This window comes from Coregonus lavaretus (assembly GCF_964263955.1).
Source record: "Coregonus lavaretus genome assembly, chromosome: 6".
NCBI classification, from domain to species: Eukaryota; Metazoa; Chordata; class Actinopteri; order Salmoniformes; family Salmonidae; genus Coregonus; species Coregonus lavaretus.
This window is the reverse complement of record NC_139993.1, coordinates 66,429,769-66,448,418: the sequence shown is the minus strand read 5'-3', so window position 1 is coordinate 66,448,418 and position 18,650 is coordinate 66,429,769. Positions and strand designations below refer to the sequence as shown.

The following is an 18,650-nucleotide window of genomic DNA, read 5'->3' as shown; positions in this document are numbered from 1 at the left end:
CTTACAAGTTTCTGATTGAATAATGTTATTTTTTTCCTTCAATATTATGTCCATCCCATGACAGGGCGAAATATGGCCTATATTAATGTATGTAGCCTTAAAAATAAGGTAATCAATAACTTGCAGAGTCAGATAACATTAATATATTGACCATCTCTGAGACTCACTTATATAATACCTTTGATGATACAGTAGTAGCAAGGGCTATAATGAATGCCTCTGGGGGAGGTGTTGCTGTATATATTCAGAGGCATATTCCCGTCAAGCTTAGAGAGTGGCGCAGTGGTCTAGACTCCCGAGTGGCGCAGTGGTCTAAGGCACTATGGGGGAGGTGTTGCTGTATATATTCAGAGGCATATTCCCGTCAAGCTTAGAGAGGATCTCATGTTAAATGTTGTTGAAGTGCTGTGGTTGCAGGTTCACCTGCCTCACCTAAAGCCTATTCTTTTGGGGTGTTGCTATAGGCCACCCAGTGCTAACTGTCAGTATCTGGATAATATGTGTGTATGTGATGTTAACAGACGTCCATTTTCTGGGTGACCTGAATATTGACTGGTTTTCATCAAGCTGTCGCTCAATAGGAAGCTTCTCACTGTAACCAGTGCCTGTAATCTGGTTCAGGTTATTAATCAACCTACCAGGGTGTTTACAAACACTACAGGAACTATATCATCCATGTGTATTGATCTCATGTTCACTAATGCTGCAGAACTTTGATCTAAAGCTGTATCCATACTCATTGGATGTAGTGACCATAGTGGCTATATCCAGAAAAGCCAAAGTGTCACGCCCTGGCCTTGAGAGACCGGTTTTCTTTAGTTAGTAGGGTCAGGGTGTGAATTTCTATGTGTAAGATCTAGCTATTGTAGCTCTATGTTGGCCGGGTGTGGTTCCCAATCAGAGGCAGCTGTCGATCGTTGTCTCTGATTGGGGATCATCCTTAGGCAGCCATGTTGCCTACCTGTGTTGTGGGATCTTGTTTCTGTGTGTTTGGCTTGTTTGATGTTATCCTTTAGAAATTCACGTCACGTTGCTTTTGTTGTTTTGTTCGGTGTTTATTCAATAAACGAACATGTACACATACCACACTGCATCATGGTCCTGTACTCAACGAACGTGACACAAAGTTCCAAATGCTTGGCCTAAAATACTGTATAAGAGATCATACAAAACATTTTGTAGTGATTCCTATGTTGAAGCTGTAAATACTATTTGTTCTGATGTGTGTAATGAGGAACATCCAGATGCTGCACTTGATGCATTTATGAAATTGTTTCTTTCAGTTATTGATAAGCACCTGTTAAGAAACTGACTGTTAATAACTTTTAAGATTGATGAGGAATTGAAAAGTTGTATGGTTGAGAGAGATAAAGCAAAAGAAGTGGCTAAGTCTGGCTGATATATGATTGGATGAAGTCACATATGATTGGCTAACTTACTGTCAATTGAGAAATTATGTGACTAAACTGAACAAAAATAAGAAACTGTATTATGAAACTAAGATGAATAAGATAAAGTATAATGGAAAAAAGTTTTGGAGTACTTTAAATAAAATTACCGGCAGAAAGACTAATTCAACGGCACCTTTCATTGAATCAGAAGGCTCATTCATCACAAACTTTTAATATTTAATTATTTTAATGACTATTTCATTGGTAAACCCACGCATGAAATGCCAACAACAAACTGTGAGCCTGTCACGATCGTCGGTGAGAGAGGACCAAGGCGCAGCGTTGCAGACGAACATACTCTTTATTATATACACGATCAAAACAACAAAACGATAACGTGACAGTTCACGGTCTAACAAAAACCAACTAGAAACAAAATCCCACAAACACGAATGAAAAACAGACTGTTTAAATATGGCTCCCAATCAGAGACAACCATACACAGCTGACACTCGTTGCCTCTGATTGGGAGTCACTCAGGCCAACATAGAAATGCACAAACTAGAACTCCCAACATAGAAATAGAATACATAGATCTACACACCCTGGCTCAACATAACAGTGTCCCCAGAGCCAGGGCATGACAGAGCCATCATATTCTAAGATAGATTATTGTTGTCAATCAATAATGAGAAACCACCTGGTATAGCCACTTCTGTTTGTCATGTATTTAATCTGAGCCTGGAGAAAAGGGTTTGTTCTCAGACCTGGAGGGAAGCTAAAGTCATTCTGCTACCCAACAATGGTAAAGCGCCCTTCACTGGTTCTATCAGCCGACCAATCAGCTTTCTGCTGGCTCTTAACAAACTTTTGGAAAACATAAGTGTTTGACCAGATACAGATGCTATTTCTCTGTGAACAAATGAAGACTTTCAGCATTCTTATAGAAAATGGAGCTCAAGATGCACTGCACTGACACAAACGAAATAAATTGATAATGAGAAGATAATATTATTGACCATAATCTATTATTGGCACAACGTCTTTAAATCCTCCGACATATCATGGTTTGAGAGTTATCTATCCAATAGAACAGATTAGTTTCTTTAATGGAAGAATCTCTAACATAAAACATATAGAATGTGGTGTACCGCAGGGCAGCTCTCTAGGCCCTCTACTCTTCTAAACGTTTACCTCACACTTGCATTAAATAAAGCCTGTGTGTCCATGTATGCTGATGATTCAACCCTATACGTGTCAGCAACTACAGCCAATGAAGTCACTGCAACCCTAAACAAAGAGTTGCAGTCTGTTTTGGAATGGGTGGCCAGTAATAAACTGGTCCTGAACATCTCTAAAACTAAGAGCATTGTATTTGGTACTAATCCTTCCCTTAGTTCTAGACCTCAACTGAATCTGGTATGAAGGATATGGCTGTTGAGGAGACTAAACGTCTTGGTGTCACTTTGGACTGTAAATTGTCATGGTCAAGACATATTGATTCAATTGTTGTAAAGATGTGGGAGGTATGTCTGTGATAAAGAGATTATTGACACCACACTCCAAAAAGGAAATAAATACCTAGTTAAGCTGCAGCTGGCCCAGAACAGAGCAACACGTCTTGCTCTTCATTGTAATCAGAGGGCTGATATAAATACTATGCATGCCAGTCTCTCTTGGCTAAGAGTTGAGGAGAGACTGACTGCATCACTTCTTCTTTATATAAGAAACATTATTGTGTTGAAAATCCCAAATTGTTTGCATAGTCAACTTACACACAGCTCTGACACACACACTTACCACACACAGTACCACTCTTCTTCTTTTTTTAAATATAAAAATAAATGGAATAGAGCAAAGCACAGGCAAAATCTGGTTCAGTCTGCATTCACCTTTCAGCAGGACAATAACCTAAAACACAAGGCCAAATATACACTGGAGTTGCTTACCAAGTGTAACGCCAAGGTAGTGGGTTCGATCCCCAGGATCACCCATACACAAAAAAATGTATGCACGCATGACTGTAAGTCGCTTTGGATAAAAGCGTCTGCTAAATGGCATATTATTATTATTATTATGACATTGAATGTTCCTGAGTGGCCTAGTTACCGTTTTGACTTAAATCGGCTTGAAAATCTATGGCAAGACTTGAAAATGGCTGTCTAGCAATGATCAACAACCAACTTCACAGAGCTTGAATAATTAAAAAAAGAATACTGTGCAAATATTATACCCAAATATTGTAGATTTGCCCAGAAAGCCTCACAGCTGTAATCGCTGCCAAAGGTAATTCTAACATGTATTGACTCATGGGGTTGAATACTTCCAACTTTGACATTATACTTTGTGTAGATAATTATTATTATTATATATTTTTTTTTTTTTTTACAATTAAATCCATTTTAATTCCACCTTGTAACACAACAAAATGTGGAAAAAGTCAAGGGGTGGGAATACTTTCTGAAGGCACTGTAAATGCACTATATCAAGACATATTCTAAGTTAAGACATTATTCCACACTAATTTTACTTTATGCGAGGTATGACTTCGCAGCTTTGTCAATTGGTTAGTTGAAAAGTTACATGAAAGTTAACTGGTTTCAAGACATTTCAGGACATTGGTTTTCATGACATCACTGATGGATGTGTTTAAAAGTAAAAAAGTAAAAAAAGAAGTAATTAAATGTAATAAACCCTAAAAGTGTCAACATATATTTTGCTTAAAAGCGACAACTGGGGTAATTTTTGACCCCAAATTGATTGCAAAGCGTCTGTCAAGCAGTAACACTTTGTACTTTATTAACCGTAATCGTAACACAAGTAAATTGTTTAAAATAAGCATTTTAAAATAGTCCAATTTGATGTTTAACAAACATTTTCGTATGTTTTTCATGTTTTTGAAGAGATATTTGCATCAATTTCATCCATAGCCAAATTAGCCTCGTGAGTCCCTTGAAAATGAGTAGTTTTCTTTCTTTCCATGCGGGGGGCAGTCGAGTGATTGGGATCAGGGCTTTCCATGCGGGGGGCAGTCGAGTGATTGGGATCAGGGCTTTCCATGCGGGGGGCAGTCGAGTGATTGGGATCAGGGCTTTTCTGCCTCGCTCAAACGCTAGGCTTAGGTCCTATTACTGAAACATTCAAATGTATAAAAATGTGTCTGAAATGCAGCCATAGACATTAAACAACCATCATTTTATATAACTTAATAACACAAGATAGATATTGGTATCCACCAGGCTACAACATACATACTCTAAGGCCACAATTACATTTCATCACATTTACATTTAATTACATTTACATTTAATTGTGTCCGGGGGTCGTGCAGTAGTTTGGGCCACCGCCTTCAGTGCACACAGAGAGTACCAGGTACCAGGGGTCAGTCAGGGGTCACACATTTAGGGCTACCGTGTCGTGTGGGTTCGATTCTGGCCCAAATAACTCACTGCCCCCCTGATTTGACTTGATTTATTTACACATTTCAAATATGGACAGTCGAGAGATATTTTACCCCGATCTTGATAAGAATGACCATACCAGACACTGTTGAATAACAGAAATAGGAAACTAGTAAAGTAATAACCGTCAGTAGGCTACACCAACATTAGTTTATAAAGTAATAACCGTCAGTAGACTACACCAACATTAGTTTCCATTCATACAAAGAGTTGGTTAAATTACCACAGTAGATTTGCCGTGGTAAAAGAGAAAATACATTTTAGTCATTTAGCAGACGCTCTTATCCAGAGCGACTTACAGTTAGTGATTACATTTTTTTTTTATACTGGCCCCCCGTGGGAAACGAACCCACAACCCTGGCATTGCAAGCGCCATGCTCTACCAACTGAGCTACAGGGGACTGACATCACTGACATATGTGTTTGAAAGAAGAAAAAAAAATATATATAATTATGTAATGAAAATAATTAAATATTCTGATAATAGACGAGAAATAGATGAGAAATCAAAAACCTGGAAAGGTGCTGGTGCTGAGCACGGCTGGTCAGGAGGATGGATGGAGGGAGGGAGGGGAGGGGCTTTACTCACAGCTGGAGAAGATGAGCGGGCAGGAGTGTTCGTCCATGGGGAAGTTATGCAGCTGTAACTGGCACTCTGCATTTATGGTCAGCCTGGCAAAAAGAGATTGAGAGACAAACAGGAGAGAGAGAGACAGAGAGAGACAGACCGAGAGAGAGACAGAGAGAGACAGACAGACCGAGAGAGAGAGAGAGAGAGAGAGAGAGAGAGACAGACAGACAGACAGACAGACAGACAGACAGACAGACAGACAGACAGACAGACAGACAGACAGACAGACAGACAGACAGACAGACAGACAGACAGATAGACAGACAGACAGAGAGAGAGAGAGACAGACAGACCGAGAGAGAGAGACAGAGAGAGACAGAGAGAGAGATATTAACGCTATTTCACAGTAAACAAATTAACAACAGATTTTCAGCTTATAAGGAAGGGCATGCAACATGTACTTACACAGATGACTGATGATTGGCTGAGAGAAATTGATAATGAAAAGATTGTGGGAGCTGTTTTGTTAGACTTCAGTGCGGCTTTTGACATTATCGATCATAATCTGCTGCTGGAAAAACGTATGTGTTATGGCTTTACACCCCCTGCTATATTGTGGATAAAGAGTTACCTGTCTAACCGAGCACAGAGGGTGTTCTTTAATGGAAGCCTCTCCAACATAATCCAGGTAGAATCAGGAATTCCCCAGGGCAGCTGTCTAGGCCCATTACTTTTTTCAATCTTTACTAACGACATGCCACTGGCTTTGAGTAAAGCCGGTGTGTCTATGTATGCGGATGACTCAACACCATACATGTCAGTTACCACAGCAAGTGAATTTACTGCAACACTTAACAAAGAGCTGCAGTCAGTTTCAGAATGGGTGGCAAGAAATAAGTTAGTCCTAAATATTTCAAAAACAAAAAGCATTGTATTTGGGACAAATCATTCACCAAACCCTAAACCTCAACTAAATCTTGTAATGAATAATGTGGAAATTGAGCAATTTGAGGTGACTAAACTGCTTGGAGTAACCCTGGATTGTAAACTGTCATGGAAAATACACATTGATGCAACAGTAGCTAAAATGGGGAGAAGTCCATCCATAATAAAGCATTGCTCTGCATTTTTAACACTATCAACAAGGCAGGTCCTACAGGCCCTAGTTTTGTCACACCTGGACCACTGTTCAGTCGTGTGGTCAGGTGCCACAAAGAGGGACCTAGAAAAATTCAAATTGGCCCAGAACAGGGCAGCACGACTGGCCCTTAAATGTACACGTAGAGCTAACATTAATAACATGCATGTCAATCTCTCCTGGTTCAAATTAGAGGAAAGATTGACTTCATCACTACTTGTATTTGTGAGAGGTATTGACATGTTGAATGAACCGAGCTGTCTGTTCAAACTAATAGCACACAGCTCGGACATCCATGCATACCCCACAAGCCATGCCACCAGAGGTCTCTTCACAGTCCCCATGTCCAGAAAAGACTATGGGAGGTGCACAGTACTACATAGAGCCATGACTACATGGAACTCTATTCCACATCAGGTAACTGGTGCAAGCAGTAATATTCGATAATTTTTAAAAAAACAGATAAACAGACACAGTCACATGCATACACACACATGATAACACACGTACTATACACACACGTACACATGGATTTTGTGTTGTAGATATGTGGTTGTAGAGTAGTGGCCTGAGGGAACACACTTAATGTGTTGTGAAATCTGTTGTGAAATGTATTGTAATGTTTTTAAAATTGTATAACTGCCTTAATTTAGCTGCACCCCAGGAAGAGTAGCTGCTGCCTTGACATGAACTAATGGGGATCCATAATAAACCCCAGGAAGAGTAGCTGCTGTCTTGGCAGGAACTTTTTTTTTTTTTTTTTTTTTTTTTTTTTCACCTTTATTTAACCAGGTAAACCAGTTGAGAACAAGTTCTCATTTACAACTGCGACCTGGCCAAGATAAAGCAAAGCAGTGCGATAAAAACAACAACACAGAGTTACATATGGGGTAAAACAAAACAAAATCAAAAATACAACAGAAATACAATTAATATACAGTGTGCAAATTTAGCAAGTTATGGAGGTAAGGCAATAAAATAGGCTATAGTGCAAAATAATTACAATTTAGTATTAACACTGGAATGATGTGCAAGAGATGATGTGCAAATAGAGATACTGGGGTACAAATGAGCAAAATAAATAACAATATAGGGATGAGGTAGTTGGGCGGGCTAATTTCAGATGGGCTGTGTACAGGTGCAGTGATCGGTAAGGTGCTCTGACAACTGATGCTTAAAGTTAGTGAGGGAGATAAGTGTCTCCAGCTTCAGAGATTTTTGCAATTTGTTCCAGTCATTGGCAGCAGAGAACTGGAAGGAATTGCGGCCAAAGGAGGTGTTGGCTTTGGGGATGACCAGTGAGATATACCCGCTGGAGTGCAGACTACGGGTGGGTGTTGCTATGGTGACCAATGAGCTAAGATAAGGCGGGGATTTGCCTAGCAGTGATTTATAGATGGCCTGGAGCCAGTGGGTTTGGCGACGAATATGTAGTGAGGACCAGCCAACAAGAGCGTACAGGTCACAGTGGTGGGTATTATATGGGGCTTTGGAGACAAAACGGATGGCACTGTGATAGACAACATCCAATTTGCTGAGTAGAGTGTTGGAGGCTATTTTGTAAATGACATCGCCGAAGTCAAGGATCGGTAGGATAGTCAGTTTTACGAGGGCATGTTTGGCAGCATGAGTGAAGGAGGCTTTGTTGCGAAATAGGAAACCGATTCTAGATTTAACTTTGGATTGGAGATTCTTAATGTGAGTCTGGAAGGAGAGTTTACAGTCTAACCAGACACCTAGATATTTGTAGTTGTCCACGTACTCTAGGTCAGACCCGTCTAGAGTAGTGATTCTAGTCGGGTGGGCGGGTGCAAGCAGCGTTCGGTTGAAGAGCATGCATTTAGTTTTACTAGTGTTTAAGAGCAGTTGGAGGCTACTGAAGGAGTGTTGTATGGAATTGAAGCTCGTTTGGAGGTTTGTTAACACAGTGTCCAATGAAGGGCCAGATGTATACAAAATGGTGTCGTCTGCGTAGAGGTGGATCTGAGAGTCACCAGCAGCAAGAGCGACGTCATTGATATACACAGAGAAAAGAGTTGGCCCAAGAATTGAACCCTGTGGCACCCCCATAGAGACTGCCATAGGTCCAGACAACAGGCCCTCCGATTTGACACATTGAACTCTATCTGAGAAGTAGTTGGTGAACCAGGCGAGGCAGTCATTTGAGAAACCAAGGCTATTTAGTCTGCCAATAAGAATGCGGTGGTTGACAGAGTCGAAAGCCTTGGCCAGGTCAATGAAAACGGCTGCACAGTACTGTCTATTATCGATCGCGGTTATAATATCATTTAGGACCTTGAGCGTGGCTGAAGTGCACCCATGACCAGCTCGGAAACCGGATTGCATAGCGGAGAAGGTACGGTGGGAATCGAAATGGTCGGTGATCTGTTTGTTGACTTGGCTTTCAAAAACTTTTGAAAGGCAGGGCAGGATGGATATGGGTCTGTAACAGTTTGGATCTAGAGTGTCACCCCCTTTGAAGAGGGGGATGACCGCGGCAGCTTTCCAATCTCTGGGGATCTCAGACGTTACGAAAGAGAGGTTGAACAGGCTAGTAATAGGGGTTGCGACAATTTCGGCGGCTAGTTTTAGAAAGAAAGGGTCCAGATTGTCTAGTCCAGATGATTTGTAGGGGTCCAGATTTTGCAGCTCTTTTAGAACATCAGCTGTCTGGATTTGTGTGAAGGAGAAGCGGGGGGGGCATGGGCAAGTTGCAGCGGAGGGTGCAGAGCTGGTGGCCGGGGTAGTGGTAGCCAGGTGGAAAGCATGGCCAGCCGTAGCAAAATGCTTGTTGAAATTCTCGATTATTGTAGATTTATCGGTGGTGATAGTGTTTCCTAGCCTCAGTGCAGTGGGCAGCTGGGAGGAAGTGCTCTTATTTTCCATGGACTTTACAGTGTCCCAAAACTTTTTGGAGTTAGTGCTACAGGATGCAAATTTCTGTTTGAAAAAGTTAGCCTTTGCTTTCCTAACTGCTTGTGTATATTGGTTCCTAACTTCCCTGAAAAGTTGCATATCACGGGGGCTATTTGATGCTAATGCAGTACGCCACAGGATGTTTTTGTGCTGGTCAAGGGCAGTCAAGTCTGAGGAGAACCAGGGGCTATATCTGTTCTTAGTTCTGTATTTTTTGAATGGGGCATGTCTATTTAAGATTGAGAGGAAATTACTTTTAAAGAACTAATGGGGATCCATAATAAACCCCAGGAAGAGTAGCTGCTGCCTTGGCACGAACTAATGGGGATCCATAATAAACCCCAGGAAGAGTAGCTGCTGCCTTGACAGGAACTAATGGGGATCCATAATAAACCCCAGGAAGAGTAGCTGCTGCCTTGGCAGGAACTAATGGGGATCCATAATAAACCCCAGGAAGAGTAGCTGCTGCCTTGGCAGGAACTAATGGGGATCCATAATAAACCCCAGGAAGAGTATCTGCTGCCTAATGAACTAATGGGGATCCATCTTTTTACGCTGCTGCTACTCTGTTAATTATTTATGCATAGTCACTTTAACTATGCATAGAACTATGCATGGAACGACCGAGCGAACAAACGCGAACTGGCTGAGTCAATTCAGTGGCTAGCTAACACTAGCTGCTAGGGGTAAGTCATAACCTACACTTGTGTTTTTTTTTTAACATATTGATAGCCCGAGTCGCTCAAGGAATTCGGGACATGGGTGACTAGTTAACGTTAGTTTGGCTCTCTCTGTGTATTCGTGCCGTGAAAGGAGAGGTTCTTCTTTGTCTGAAAGCAATGGCTAGCTAGTTTGCTAACTATTCTAGCTAGCTAGCTAACTAGCTATCAGCAACGGTTTAGTTGTTTCACGCCTGAGAGTGCCTGTAATTACGCCAGCTGGCTGCCTACAATAATCACATACAATAATTGCCTACCATTCAGCTGTTTTCTAACCTCATTGTCTGAACCGTTAACGTTAGGTAGCAAGTGGCTACTGTGCTTGAAAATTAGCAAGCTTGTTGCAACCTGGATAGCTACTTGTAAACAATAGCTGGAACGACCGAGTGAACAGACGCGAACTGGCTGAGTCAATTCAGTGGCTAGCTTTGCACTTGGCTAGCTAATAGTAGCTGCTAGGGGTAAGTCATAACCTACACTTGTGTTTTGTTTTTTTCATATTGATAGCCAGAGTCGCTCAAGGAATTCGGGACATGGGTGACTAGCTAACGTTAGTTTGGCTCTCTCTGTGTGTTCGTGCCGTGTGTTATGACGAGGTGCCCGGACGTTTTTCACGGAATAATACTGCACCTAGTTAGCTAGCTGAATAAACTAGGTTAGTCTATTCCTAGAAAACATTGAACCGCTGTAGTTTACAACAATTATAGTTTCTGAGGTGGAAGTTGGGAGAGTTATATTTGGGAGTTGTGGCTCTCTCCTTTCCCAGATGTTTAGTTCATTTTATTCCGATCTCCTCTGCATTATTGTAGCCATCTGCTGCAGCCTGTCAACTATGCCTCTGCCTATCCCTGTTCTCTCCTCTCTGCACAGGCTACACAAACGCCTCACACCGCGTGGCTGCTGCCTCTCTAACCTGGTGGTCCCTGCACGCACCACACACCTGGAGTTCCAGGTCTCAGGCAGCCTCTGGAACTGCCGTTCTGCTGCCAACAAGGCTGACTTCATCCCAGCCTATGCTACCCTCCAGTCCCTCGACTTCCTGGCGCTGACGGAAACATGGATTACCACTGAAAACACTGCTACTCCTACTGCTCTCTCCTCGTCTGACCATGTGTTCTCGCATACCCCGAGAGCATCTGGTCAGAGGGGTGGTGGCACAGGAATCCTCATCTCTCCCAAGTGGACATTCTCAATTTTTCCCCTAACCCATCAGTCTATCTCCTCATTTGAATTCCATGCTGTCACAGTCACTAGCCCATTTAAGCTTAATATCCTTGTCATCTATCGCCCTCCAGGTTCCCTTGGAGAGTTCATCAATGAGCTTGACGCCTTGATAAGTTCCTTTCCTGAGGATGGCTCACCCCTCACAGTTTTGGGGGATTTCAACCTCCCTACGTCTACATTTGACTCATTTCTCTCTGCCTCCTTCTTTCCACTCCTCTCCTCTTTTGACCTCACCCTCTCACCGTCCCCCCCTACTCACAAGGCAGGCAATACGCTTGACCTCATCTTTACTAGATGCTGCTCTTCTACTAATCTCACTGCAACTCCCCTCCATGTCTCCGACCACTACTTTGTATCCTTTTCTCTCTCGCTCTCCTCCAACACTACTCACTCTGCCCCTACACAGATGGTAATGCGCCGCAGCAACCTTCGCTCTCTCTCTCCCACTACTCTCTCCTGTTCCATCCTATCATCTCTTCCCTCTCCTCAATCCTTCTCCCTCCAATCTCCTGATTCTGCCTCCTCAACCCTCCTCTCCTCCCTTTCTGCATCCTTTGACTCTCTGTGTCCCCTATCCTCCCGGCCGGCTCGGTCCTCCCCTCCAGCTCCGTGGCTTGATGACTCATTGCGAGCTCACAGAACAGAGCTCCGGGCAGCGGAGCGGAAATGGAAGAAAACTAAACCCCCTGCCGACCTGGCATCTTTTCACTCCCTCCTCTCTACATTTTCTTCATCTGTTTCTGCTGCTAAGGCCAATTTCTACCACTCTAAATTCCAAGCATCTGCCTCTAACCCTAGGAAGCTATTTGCCACATTCTCCTCCCTGCTGAATCCCCCCCCCCCCCCTCCTCTCTCTCTGTGGATGACTTCGTCAACCACTTTGAAAAGAAGATTGACGACATCCGATCTTCGTTTGTTAAGTCTAATGACACTGCTGGTCCTGCTTACACTGCCCTACCCTATGCTTTGACTTCTTTCTCCCCTCTCTCTCCAGATAAAATCTTGCGACTTGTGACTGCAGGCCACCCAACAACCTGCCCGCTTGACCCCATCCCCTCCTCTCTTCTCCAGACCATCTTCGGTGACCTTCTCCCCTACCTCACCTCGCTGATCAACTCATCCTTGACCGCTGGCTATGTCCCTTCCGTCTTCAAGAGAGCGAGAGTTGCACCCCTTCTCAAAAAACCAACACTCGATCCCACTGATGTCAACAACTACAGACCAGTATCCCTTCTTTCTTTTCTTTCCAAAACTATTGAGCGTGCCGTCTTTAGCCAACTCTCTTGCTATCTCTCTCAGAATGACCTTCTTGATCCAAACCAGTCAGGTTTCAGGACTGGTCATTCAACTGAGACTGCTCTTCTCTGTGTCACGGAGGCTCTCCGCACTGCTAAAGCTAACTCTCTCTCCTCTGCTCTTGTCCTTCTAGACCTGTCTGCTGCCTTTGATACTGTGAACCATCAGATCCTCCTCTCCACCCTCTCCGAGCTGGGCATCTCCGGCACGGCTCACTCCTGGATTGCGTCCTACCTGACCGGTCGCTCCTACCAAGTGGCGTGGCGAGAAGCTGTTTCCGCACCATTTGCTCTCACCACCGGTGTCCCCCAGGGCTCAGTTCTAGGCCCTCTCCTATTCTCCCTATACACCAAGTCACTTGGCTCTGTCATATCCTCACATGGCCTCTCCTATCATTGCTACGCTGACGATACACAACTAATCTTCTCCTTTCCCCCTTCTGATAACCAGGTGGCGAATCGCATCTCTGCATGTCTGGCAGACATATCAGTATGGATGACGGATCACCACCTCAAGCTGAACCTTGGCAAGACGGAGCTGCTCTTCCTCCCGGGGAAGGACTGCCCGTTCCATGATCTCGCCATCACGGTTGACAACTCCGTTGTGTCCTCCTCCCAGAGTGCGAAGAGCCTTGGCGTGACCCTGGACAACACCCTGTCGTTCTCCGCTAACATCAAGGCGGTGACCCGATCCTGCAGGTTCATGCTCTACAACATTCGGAGAGTACGACCCTGTTTTACACAGGAAGCGGCACAGGTCCTAATCCAGGCACTTGTCATCTCCCGTCTGGATTACTGCAACTCGCTGTTGGCTGGGCTCCCTGCCTGTGCCATTAAACCCCTACAACTCATCCAGAATGCCGCAGCCCGTCTGGTGTTCAACCTTCCCAAGTTCTCTCACGTCACCCCGCTCCTCCGCACACTCCACTGGCTTCCAGTTGAAGCTCGCATCTGTTACAAGACCTAGGTGCTTGCCTATGGAGCTGTGAGGGGAATGGCACCTCTGTACCTTCAGGCTCTGATCAGTCCCTACACCCAAACGAGGGCATTGCGTTCATCCACCTCTGGCCTGCTGGCTCCCCTTCCTCTGCGGAAGCATATTTCCCGCTCAGCCCAGTCAAAACTGTTCGCTGCTCTGGCACCCCAATGGTGGAACAAGCTCCCTCACGACGCCAGGACAGCGGAGTCACTCACCACCTTCCGGAAACATTTGAAACCCCACCTCTTTAAGGAACACCTGGGATAGGATCAACTAATCCTTCTACCCCCCCCCCCCCCCCCTAAAAAATAAAATAAAATAAAATTGTAAAGTGGTAATCCCACTGGCTATAGAGTGAATGCACCAATTTGTAAGTCGCTCTGGATAAGAGCGTCTGCTAAATGACGTAAATGTAAATGTAAATGTAAATGTACATATTACTTCAACTATCTCAACTAGCCGGTGCCCCCGCACATTGACTCTGCACCGGTACCCCCCTGTATTTACAGTGGGGGAAAAAAGTATTTAGTCAGCCACCAATTGTGCAAGTTCTCCCACTTAAAAAGATGAGAGAGGCCTGTAATCTTCATCATAGGTACACGTCAACTATGACAGACAAATTGAGAAAAAAATTCCAGAAAATCACATTGTAGGATTTTTAATGAATTTATTTGCAAATTATGGTGGAAAATAAGTTTTTGGTCACCAACAAACAAGCAAGATTTCTGGCTCTCACAGACCTGTAACTTCTTCTTTAAAAGGCTCCTCTGTCCTCCACTCGTTTCCTGTATTAATGGCACCTGTTTGAACTTGTTATCAGTATAAAAGGCACCTGTCCACAACCTCAAATAGTCACACTCCAAACTCCACTATGGCCAAGACCAAAGAGCTGTCAAAGGACACCAGAAACAAAATTGTAGACCTGCACCAGGCTGGGAAGACTGAATCTGCAATAGGTAAGCACCTTGGTTTGAAGAAATCAACTGTGGGAGCAATTATTAGGAAATGGAAGACATACAAGACCACTGATAATCTCCCTCGATCTGGGGCTCCACGCAAGATCTCACCCTGTGGGGTCAAAATGATCACAAGAACGGTGAGCAAAAATCCCAGAACCACACGGGGGAACCTAGTGAATGACCTGCAGAGAGCTGGGACCAAAGTAACAAAGCCTACCATCATTAACACACTACGCCGCCAGGGACTCAAATCCTGCAGTGCCAGACGTGTCCCCCTGCTTAAGCCAGTACATGTCCAGGCCCGTCTGACGTTTGCTAGAGTGCATTTGGATGATCCAGAAGAGGATTGGGAGAATGTCATATGGTCAGATGAAACCAAAATAGAACTTTTTGGTAAAAACTCAACTCGTCGTGTTTGGAGGACAAAGAATGTTGAGTTGCATCCAAAGAACACCATACGTACTGTGAAGCATGGGGGTGGAAACATCATGCTTTGGGGCTGTTTTTCTGCAAAGGGACCAGGACGACTGATCCGTGTAAAGGAAAGAATGAATGGGGCCATGTATCGTGAGATTTTGAATGAAAACCTCCTTCCATCAGCAAGGGCATTGAAGATGAAACGTGGCTGGGCCTTTCAGCATGACAATGATTCCAAACACACCGCCCGGGCAACGAAGGAGTGGCTTCGTAAGAAGCATTTCAAGGTCCTGGAGTGGCCTAGCCAGTCTCCAGATCTCAACCCCATAGAAAATCTTTGGAGGGAGTTGAAAGTCTGTGTTGCCCAGCGACAGCCCCAAAACATCACTGCTCTAGAGGAGATCTGCATGGAGGAATGGGCCAAAATACCAGCAACAGTGTGTGAAAACCTTGTGAAGACTTACAGAAAACGTTTGACCTGTGTCATTGCCAACAAAGGGTATATAACAAAGTATTGAGAAACTTTTGTTATTGACCAAATACTTATTTTCCACCATAATTTGCAAATAAATTCATTAAAAATCCTACAATGTTATTTTCTGGATTTTCAGATAAATGCACTGTTGGTTAAGGGCTGTAAGTAAGCATTTCATGGTAATGTCTGCACCTGTTGTATTCGGCGCATGTGGCCAATAAAATTTGATTTGATTTTTGATTTGATAATAAATGCAAATAGAAGGTGTCGAAAGCAGTTTGAGATGCAACCAAAGTCCGCCTGCAGTATCCATGAATGTGTCAAAAACATTCAGAACACCTTCCTAATATTTAGTTGCACCCCCTTTTGTCCTCAGAACAGCCTCAATTCGTTGGGGATGGACTCTACAAGGTGTTGAAAGCGTTCCACAGGGATGCTGGCCCATGTTGACTCTAATGCTTCTCACAGTTGTGTCAAGTTGGCTGGATGTCCTTTGGGTGGTGGACCATTCTTGATACAAACGGGAAACTGTTGAGAGTTTAAAACCCAGAAGCGTTGCAGTTCTTGACACACTCAAACCGGTTCACCTGGCACTTACTACCATACGCCGTTCAAAGGCAATTAAATATTTTGCTCATTCTCCTTCTGAATGACACACACACACAATCCATGTCTCAATTGTCTAAAGGCTTAAAAATCCTTCTTTAACCTGTCAACCTCCCCTTCATCTACACGGATTGAAGTGGATTTAACAAGTGACATCAATAAGGGATCATAGTTCTCAACTGGATTCACCTGGTCAGTCTATGTTATGGAAAGAGCAGGTGTTCCTAATGTTTTGTACACTGTGTATATCCCCCCACTAGAATCCCCATACTTTAATGAAGACAGTTTCTCCAACCAGGGATATAGTCTGTTGTGACCCAAACGACAGAACTGGACAAGAACTTGACACCCTCAGCACACAGGGGGACAAACACCTACAGTGTAAACAGAAAATATTCAGACCACTTGACTTTTTCCACATTTTGTTACTTTAAAGCCTTATTAAAAAATTGATTAAACACATTTTTTCTCATCAATCTACACACAATACCCCATAATGACAAAGTGAAAACAGGTTTTTAGAAATGTTTGCAAATGTATAAAAACAGAAATACCTTATTTACATAAGTATTCAGACCCTTTGCTATGAGACTCGAAATTGAGCTCAGGTCCATCCTGTTTCCATTGATCATCCTTGAAATGTTTCTACAACTTGACTGGAGTCCACCTGTGGTAAATTCAATTGATTGGACATTATTTGGAAAGGCACACGCCTGTCTATATAAGGTCCCCCAGTTGACAGTGCATGTCAGAGCAAAAACCAAGACATGAGGTCAAAGGAATTGTCCGTAGAGCTCTGAGACAGGATTTTGTCAAGGCACAGATCTGGGGAAGGGTACCAAAAAATGTCTGCAGCATTGAAGGTCCCCAAGAACACAGTGGCCTCCATCATTCTTAAATGGAAGAAGTTTGGAACCAACAAGACTCTTCCTAGAGCTGGCCGCCGAGCCAAACTGAGCAATTGGGGGTGAAGGGCCTTGGTCAGGGAGGTGACCAAGAAACCAATGGTCACTGACAGAGCTCCAGAGTTCCTCTGTGGAGATGGGAGAACCTTCCAGAAGGACAACCATCTCTGCAGCACTCCACCAATCAGGCCTTTATGGTAGAGTGGCCAGACGGAAGCCACTCCTCAGTAAAAGGCACATGACAGCCCTAAAGACTCTCAGACAATGAGAAACAAGATTCTCTGGTCTGATGAAACCAAGATTGAACTCTTTTGGCCTGAATGCCAAGCGTCACGTCTGGAGGAAACCTGGCACAATCCCTACGTTGAAACATGGTGGTGGTAGCATCATGCTGTGGGGATGTTTTTCAGCGGCAGGGACTGGGAGACTAGTCAGGATCGAGGGAAAGATGAACAGAGAAAAGTACAGAGAGATCCTTGATGAAAACCTGCTCCAGAGCGCTCAGGACCTCAGACTGGAGCAAAGGTTCACCTTGCAACAGGACAACGACCCTAAGCACACAGCCAAGACAACGCAAGACAACGCAGGAGTGGCTTCGGGACAAGTCTCTGAATGTCCTTGAGTCGGCCATCCAAAACCCGCAGAATGCTGTGGTAGCCAAGCTGGTTAAGTGTGCCTTGAATTCTAAATAAATCACAGACAGTGTCACCAGCAAAGCACCCCCACACCATAACACCTCCTCCTCCATGCTTTACGGTGGGAAATACACATGCGGAGATCATCCGTTCACCCACACCGCTTCTCACAAAGATACGGCGGTTGGAACCAAAAATCTCCAATTTGGACTCCAGACTAAAGGACACATTTCCACCAGTCTAATGTCCATTGCTCGTGTTTCTTGGCTCAAGCAAGTCTCTTCTTCTTATTGGTGTCCTTTAGTAGTGGTTTCTTTGAAGCAATTCGACCATGAAGGCCTGATTCACACAGTCTCCTCTGAACAGTTGATGTTGAGATGTGTCTGTTACTTGAACTCTGTGAAGCATTTATTTTGGCTGCAATTTCTGAGACTGTTAACTCTAATGAACTTATCCTCTGCAGCAGAGGTAACTCTGGGTCTTCCTTTCCTGTGGCGGTCCTCATGAGAGCCAGTTTCATCATAGCGCTTGATTGTTTTTGCAACTGCACTTGAAGAAACTTTCAAAGTTCTTGACATTTTTCGTATTGACTGACCTTCATGTCTTAAAGTAATGATGGACTGTCGTTTGTCTTTGCTTATTTGAACTTTGGCTTCTTATTGTCTCGGCCTTTAGGCCTATATATCACATTGGCAAGCAATGGGGGCTGCTGAGGGGAGGACGGCTCCTAATAATGTCTGGAATGGAGCAAATGGAATGGCATAGTTTGATGTATTTGATACCATTCCACTAATTCCACTCCAGCCATTACCACGAGCCCGTCCTCCCCACTTAAGGTGCCACCAACCTCCTGTGATGTCACAATGTCAAGGCATATGAATTAACAGGTTATAGAGCAAACAACGCAATTATCCCAACACATACAGTGGGGAGAACAAGTATTAGATACACTGCCGATT

The 18,650-nt window shown here is 43.9% G+C and overlaps 1 protein-coding gene across 1 annotated transcript in view; it reads right to left on the bottom strand.

Annotated features, from left to right (window-relative positions):
• Positions 1–18,650, bottom strand: part of LOC311131589 (gamma-aminobutyric acid receptor subunit gamma-3-like) — a gene marked incomplete at both ends in the record, with an annotated part of 377,976 nt that overhangs the window by 61,533 nt on the left and 297,793 nt on the right. The window contains one exon of the mRNA XM_084164657.1: positions 5,442–5,524. Coding sequence (XP_084020783.1) covers positions 5,442–5,524 — 83 coding nt within the window. The remainder of the gene's footprint in view (positions 1–5,441; positions 5,525–18,650) is intronic.